Source organism: Lutjanus erythropterus, chromosome 1 (assembly GCF_056507025.1).
Source record: "Lutjanus erythropterus isolate fLutEry1 chromosome 1, fLutEry1.hap2, whole genome shotgun sequence".
NCBI lineage: Eukaryota > Metazoa > Chordata > Actinopteri > Lutjaniformes > Lutjanidae > Lutjanus > Lutjanus erythropterus.
Window position 1 is genome coordinate 12,767,766 of NC_139317.1, and position 7,711 is coordinate 12,775,476.

The following is a 7,711-nucleotide window of genomic DNA, read 5'->3' on the forward strand; positions in this document are numbered from 1 at the left end:
CGATTCTATTACAAAGGTGCCCACAATTCATGAGATGATTTTTTTTGAAAATATGGGTCATAAATAACTCAAATACAAATGTGTACTGATTTGTAAATAAAAATATTTAAACCTATTTGAAGTCCATTTTCCTTGCACATTATTACATTTTATATTTTAAGATTGAAATAATAGGCAGCTCGTAATCACTGTAACTTAAAGGGATAGTTCACCCAAAAATAAACTTTCATGCCGCTTGAAGGTCGGGTTTAGCTTTTTAGTCCACAAGCCAAGTCTCCTAAGACCTCGACATGCTAAGGTGACTTGAAAGATGTCATTTACACCATGTTTTTAGCCTAAATCCTCACTGTAGATCCTGATGTTGGAGCAACGTTCACATGTGCATGCACACTGTCTGAACCATGTGTGATGGTGAGTCCGTGTAAGTGAACAGCATATTGGGGCTTTAGGAGACTTGGATTACGCCAGATGAGCAGTATGGAGGCATTGTTAGTCATTAGTTATGTGTGCATACATCATCCATGATTAGTGACAAGATAATCAGTGAAGGCAAGATAGTGAGTGGAGGTTAAACAAAGGAGACTGGAAGTGAATGTGAGTGAGAGGGTCTGCTCCTTGCTGTGCAGAAGAGTTTAAGTGGCACCTCTAGTGCTAACCCTGTGTACAGTTTGGCTGTACAACAGTTAACAATACATTTTCTTAGAAGGAAGAAAACCTGCCTCCTGTACAAACTGTCCATAACCAAACAGTGTAGCGCTATTCTACTTAATATTAATGTTGGTTATAATGGTGGTACTTGGAGAGCGCGGTATTTTCTGAGGCACTACACGGTGTGAAAAGTTTGAAAAACACTGCTCTGAACAACTGATTTAAAGGGACGGTTCACCCCATAATCAAAAATATATATCTTTTCTATTACCTGTATTGCTATTTATCCATATAGATTGTTCAGCCGTAGAGATGTCTGTCTTCTCTCTAATATAACGGAACTAGATGTCAGTCTGCTCCAGCGGTTTCATATAGGACATTTTTCTTTCCACTGAACTACACCCACCAACGGTATGCCCATGCAGAAGAATGTGTGCATCTACTCACAGATGAGAGGTTACAGCACAGATGAGGAGGACGCCATTGTCTACATTCAGCGCTGTCATAGGCATTAGCTGTTTATCCATGTGTAGATACACGCTTCCTTCTGCACAGTGATCCGGTTCGTGGACAGTAGAAAGAAAATAGTTCGGAAGTGGATTATCTTGAATAACCGGCTCATACATTGCTGACAAGTTTTTCTAATGGTTTGTTTTTTTTGTGCTTTGAGCACCACAAATGAAGTGCCATCAAGTCCCATTATATTTGAGAGAGGGCAGACGTCTCTACGGCCTCCAAAACATGACAACTCGCACCAAAACAATCTAAATGGATAAATAGCATTACAGACCAGGATTTTGGGGTGAACTGTGCCTTAGGTTCATAAAATATATCAAATGTTCATGCTGTTCCCTTTCTGATGAAATATGATCATTTTTACATTTTGAATTCAAGAATTCAGTTGATTTTGGAGGCCCATGTGAGCAAAAGCAGTAGTGTTTCCATCGTAATAGCCAAAAAATATGATATCAAAAATAAAAGTCTCAAAAAAAAATCTCCTCCTTCTTCCCTTTAACTGTCTAATATACTACTCACTGTGACTTTGCCTGCGAGAATGAAAACATCGGCAGTTTCATCTGACCCAAGGCCAGGTGTCAAGAATAACTACATGGAAATTCCAATCTTCTGATGGTCTTGTGAACTTCTGTAGGTAATATGAATTTCCTTTGGGAAATATCTTTTATCTTAGAAACATCAGTATTAAATTGAGATTGATTCATTGCCAGTTAAAACTCCTCTAACTCTTTTTGTTCCTTTTACTTTGCAGACTTTCTTTATTTTTATATACCTGTTATCCCATGGCTGTTGTCTTGTGGCAAAGGTAGAATTTTGATTTCATAGTTATATTTCTTGCACTTACTCATGTATCAAACACATCACATTCATGTTTAGCCGCTGTAAACCCTTTTTTTATTGCATATTCTTATACAAACAGATGTCACAGTATCCCTTACAAAATAAAATATCACTCCGTCACAAAATAAAACCGGGCCTCCATGTGAATCTACTCTTCAGCTACAGTTCATAACAGTCTCTTGTAGCTGATTTCAGTTTTTCCTCTCAGCATTTTCCAGCAGAAGTCTTTGCTTTGTTGACGACTGAGTGCAGGTACGAGTAGAAGAAGAGAAGGTTATCATACTCTCCGTTGTATTCTTGAGCAAGGCATAGCTCATGAAAGTCTTTGAGGAAATAATAAATAGCCTCGATAGTAGCCAGGTAGGTGTCTGGTTTGCCCTTCTGACGGCGCCAGAAACATGTTTTCCTCATCTTCAGCTCTACCTGGAGAAGATCTAGGCAAGAACACATGTCCGTCAGAAAACACTGAGTGAGCTCATGTTAAAATGCACTGTGGGTGAAGTAAATGTGCCCCTAATAATCATCAGCAGTCAGAGCTCTTTGAAAAGCAGCAGAAATGCAATCTTTGATGATTACCTTGCAGTCTCTCGTCTGTGCTGATCTTGTTGGTCTGGTTCCATGTGCTGTCGATGAAGACCACCCTCTGGAGGGGATACACCCTTGACTCCGAGCCTTTTGTTTCATCTGGGGTCCCTGACTCCAGGCTCTCTGAAGTGTGTGTGGGACCTTGATCTTCCTCACTTTTCAGCCTCTTTATGCAGGGTTCATCAGAGAGGTAACGTGACTTGCTGTCAGCTCGGTCATGCAGACGCTGCATCATGTCTTGAACTGAGACAGACCCTGGACCAGGGAACACCAACACCACCTGGAGAAGACAGAGAGACGAAACAGATTCAGAGTGGAACATCATCATACAAACAAAGACTAGTGTACAAAAAAACGTTTTTCTATCTAAGACATGTTGCTTCTACAGCATGATAATTTATGCATGGCTACATTTCTGAAAGAGCGGAATACAATTTGATAGGAGGAAGCAAAAAGTTGAAGAAAAAAAAGGAAACTTGTGGTCATTAAAATACCTAAAATAGATGGGAAGGCAAGAGGAAATATTCAAAGTTTGAAGCTGTCAGATATAATAAACATACATGGTTTGTGTACCAAAGCCACTGTAATTCTGTAAGTCACGTCAAATTACAGTATCTGATTACGTCTGATATAATCAGAGCTATGAAATGTAAACTTGTCGACCATGAAATATGAAAATGCAGCATCTGACTCAATCTTCTAAATCTATCACAGATTCTAATCTTTTCATTATAAACTTGCATACAGTTTAGATCGAAATCTAAAATTAGTTATCTAAGTAAAAATAAGAATATATATTGCAAAAAAAGAGACATTTACTTCAACAACTGTGAATTTAATGGATGACAGACATGTTAAGAATGTGAAATAAAATTGTTCCCTTTGTTAAGATATTAACACTATCACTTATTGCCATTCCCATGCCCATTATGTGTAACCATTGAGCTAGTGCTAATGCTAGTAATTTATAAAATCAATTCAATCAACTGATTCAGGAATCTCAAAATACTTAAGTAATTTTACTTCAGTGAAATTATTATTTTTTTCTCCCAACCCTTCTATTTAGAGCCGGGGCCAGCAACCTGCGACCCCAGAGCTGCATGCAGCTTTTTGTTTATCATTGCTGTAGGCCTACTGTGATAGTGATTACATTCTCCAGTTGTAAAAATATGCATGTATGCCGATACACATAATAAAAAAATGTTTAAATATTTGCTAAATAAAATGTTTGTCATACCCTTTATCTACGGCTCAGTGCCTTTTCCTCTAAACTTTGCTAGTGAGTCTTGAATCTCCTGAGGCTAGCTATGGGTGCCAAATCCCCCCAGACTAGAAAGGTTTCACAGGAAAATACAGAATTTAATAGTTGTGGCTCTTGACTTTTGAACAAAAATGGCTCTTTTGATAATAAAGGCTGCAGACCCCTGATCTAGACCCAGTGTTTGGTTTGTCTGTTCTGGGCTACTGTAATGGTAAACATGGTAATAAAAGCACAACAATTCTTATTTTCAGATGATTATACACTAATGAAAACATAATAATGAATATTGTATTACATTTCTGACATTGTGACAATAATCTTACACATTGGACCTTTAAATAAACTAAAAAAAACAAAAAACAACTCACCTTGTCCTTTTCAAAGTCAGGTATGCAGGGGTAAGTGTATATGGTGACGTCACTGGGTGCGAGGATCTTGGCGTGGATTGCAGTGCTCTTTCCATCTGTCTCATTGGGATGCTTGATGATGTCTATCTTCACAGGGAGCTGAACACAACGTACAATATGTAGAGTCAGGTCCAGAAGACGGTCACATTTCAACCACACCGTGTGCAAAATTTCATAGAGCTTACATAAAAGACGTGACACAACATTTTCCACCACATTAGGATACTTCTGTTGCAGTGATTCCATAGCTAAAGGCCTCTGTTAAAAGAACAATCAAGTGAGTCCTAACCTCTCACTGACCTTGATTGAGGGGATTTCTTTCAGGGTGACGCCCACTAATGAGCAGCATGTGTAGCAGAAGAACATCCTTGATCCTCCACATTTAGAGCATTTCAACCTGCCCCTCTGCTGCGCTTCCTCAAGCACTGCATGTGATGCCAATTTTAGACCTTGGAGAGGCTGCTTGGCGAGCTCATGAGTGTCTGATGAATCACTAGAGACTGTTGTTTTGTCACGGCAACTAGGATGGAGACGCTGGTCTTGATCCAGGCTACTCATGCTTGCTCTTTAAATGTTGACAGGCCAGTGGTGGAGTATGTGAGCCTCACATTCATAGCTGAACAGCAATGACAAAAACAAACGATGCATACGTTAGCAGGCAGAAATAATCTATAACAGAGTGCAATAATGTGGAAAAACCATTAAACAAAGCTAGTGGTTGTTATTTAAAAGGTCAAGCAGGAGTCTTTTTCAGACAAATGAGTTGAACTGAGTTGGGAGATATTGGGTATATTAATGTAAAATTAATATTGTGATGACACTGGATTATGTTTCAACAGTTTTATTGTGTGCATGGTAGGGGTCAACCAATTATCGGATCCCATATTCAGCAATTTACAATGATCATGAATTAATCACGTTTTTTTTTTTTTTTTTAATTTAATCAAACTGCCAAGAAGTTGTAATTTACAAATGTGTTGCTTTGCCTCTGATGTAGCCACCTTTCTCTTTATGTTGTTACCATTCAGTGGTCTCACTCAACGTCACATCCATGACACTATCTGATTGGTTACGCCTGTGTTCCCCAACCCTGGTCCTCAGGGCCCACTGTCCTGCATGTTTTAGATGTTTCCCTGCTCCAACACACCTGATTCACATGATCAGCTCGTCATCAAGCCTCTGCAGAAGCCTGACAACAACCTGATCATTTGAATCAGGAGTGTTGGAGCAGGGAAACATCTAAAACATGCAGGACAGTGGGCCCTGAGGACCAGGGTTGGGGAACACTGGGTTACGCCACACAAGTAATACCCTATCAACACTGGAGGCTGCTGTGCCACTGACAGGCAGTCAAGAGGAACAGGAGAATGCATTTGCTGACTGGAACAGCTCTGTTTAGCAAGCAGAGGTAAGGGAGCAGATTCTTCCCAAAGTTACAAACATAATTAGGGCGTTTATTTTGGCAGATTGTGATTGTGATACGATTCATGATTAATGAAAATAAAAAATGAAAATCTTAATGATGTGAACAAGATCTGTTGGCCAGACATTCACTGCCACCCTACAGTACTTATTTTTCCTTTATCAAAAAACAGCTGCCTTTGTGATTTGGTTATTGCACTCTTTATAATATTTTGATTAATTGTGCAACCCTAATCACAATCCTCTACACTGAAGTTGCAAGAAAAAAAAAACCATACAATCAAATCATTTTGTTGCAGTGGCAATGTGATAATAGAACTTATTTATGACACTAAGATTTTCAATTTTACTGCAAATACATACTTGTTGCAAATATCGGTTATAGTTTTACATAATAAATAAAGGAACCCTTTACTGCTGTTATTGTTTTTATTATGAAAATCACACAATTTTCAGAACTTATTTGATGGTTCAACAAATATGAAGTTATCAAAAATGTTCCATTTATATCCACAATTACCCTAAATAATGATATTTTCTGACATCATGTTAGCTATCCCTAGATAATATGAAGGCATCAATATTCGCATCAATGTTGTCACTATCGACCACTGAGACAACAGGAAATATAATAACTTTGAAGAGGGAAGGACTTGTTTTACCACAGCATTTACCGAGATTCAGTTCACTCCATCTGCTGCTGATGAAGTCAGTAGACAAACTGTTGCCTGACACTTGTTACATATAGATTAATTCCTAATTTTGAAAAGTCTGCGTGACAAAACTAGTGAATGAATGAATGACAAGCGAGCTAAACGCATGTAATCACCCACAACTCAGTAAACAGCATCAAGAACAAAACATGCAGATTAACGCTACATTACATCTTTATGCGCAAATTTTCTCCTTAGCTCAATGACATCTGACTATAGACTACGTTATATACTATACATCTATCCACATTTACACACTTCAGCTGAAGTTACAGTAACATACAGTCAACATTACCTGATTCATGCTAGTGAAGCTAGCTCCTGTTAGCAACCTTGCCATACGCTAAGCATCTGTAGCTTCGGCTACTAGCAAATCACACTGGCTAGTTAGATTAGCTAATGGAAGAATAATAAGAAAACGTTTTCTGGTGTGGTTTAAATGAGTTGCGAGCAACACGCTGTCCTGGTCACAGCACAAAAACGTGTCCACCGGTATGTAACGTGCTGTCCAACGGCTTGAACGTCTTCTTCTACGCCGGAAATGCTGTTCCGGAAAGAGTTCTTTTGGCCAGTTACCCGTTGCTAAGCGACGAATTCCGAACGTGTGCTGTTGGGTAGGACTTTACCTGCCGGTGGTGGACAGTAGATGTACTGCTGAGAATGTATTGATTTTAGATAAGATATCAAATATGGTAGGAAGTCCGTTCCAAAAAGTTACTGTTAATTATTTAAGCATACCGCGACGTTTAAACTGCTTTAAAGTGAGTTATGTAGGTAAGTAGTGATAACATTCCGTCGTGGATGTTTTCGGTCAGCTATGTTAAGTCTGGTGCCATTACGTAGCTGGTTGGGTTAATGTTATTCTAATGACAATTTTGCTCAAACAAATGTATTATTTAAATTATTAGTATTATTTTTGGCGTGGTAGTGGTGGTCTTGTTAATAAGAATCCCAGGTTTTGTCATGTAATAAAAATGCTGAAAAAATGTTATCTATAACTTTGGCTATTTACCTGACAAAGCTATCACGAGAATGAAGTTTCATATCTCTTTGTATCGGTAATAATATTGATAATATTGATCATTTAGGGTGTGACTTATGACATGTGTACTCCGGAGGGTGAAGGGTGATGATACGAGTTTGTTGTATTATCACTGGGCAATATAGACAAAATCAAAGGTCACAATATTTTTAGGAAAATATCTCAATATCAATATTGCAACAATAGTTTAGGGAAGACTGTTGGTGTTGATGTGGACAAAATATTAACCCAATGAGATTTTTTAATACATAATCATCAGTGGTTATAGTAAGTGGGT

At 38.4% G+C, this 7,711-nt stretch overlaps 1 protein-coding gene across 1 annotated transcript; it reads right to left on the bottom strand.

Moving 5' to 3' along the window:
* Window positions 1-2,029: 2,029 nt before the first annotated feature.
* On the bottom strand, window positions 2,030-6,929 carry dtwd1 (DTW motif tRNA-uridine aminocarboxypropyltransferase 1). The gene is made up of 5 exons (XM_084723764.1): window positions 6,688-6,929; window positions 4,558-4,873; window positions 4,219-4,356; window positions 2,581-2,869; window positions 2,030-2,438 (listed from the first exon to the last, which is right to left on the bottom strand). The coding sequence occupies exons 2-5, from the start codon at window positions 4,813-4,815 to the stop codon at window positions 2,209-2,211; spliced, it is 915 nt and encodes a 304-aa protein (XP_084579890.1). The 5' UTR covers window positions 4,816-4,873; window positions 6,688-6,929; the 3' UTR covers window positions 2,030-2,208.
* Between the last annotated feature and the right edge of the window lie 782 nt (window positions 6,930-7,711).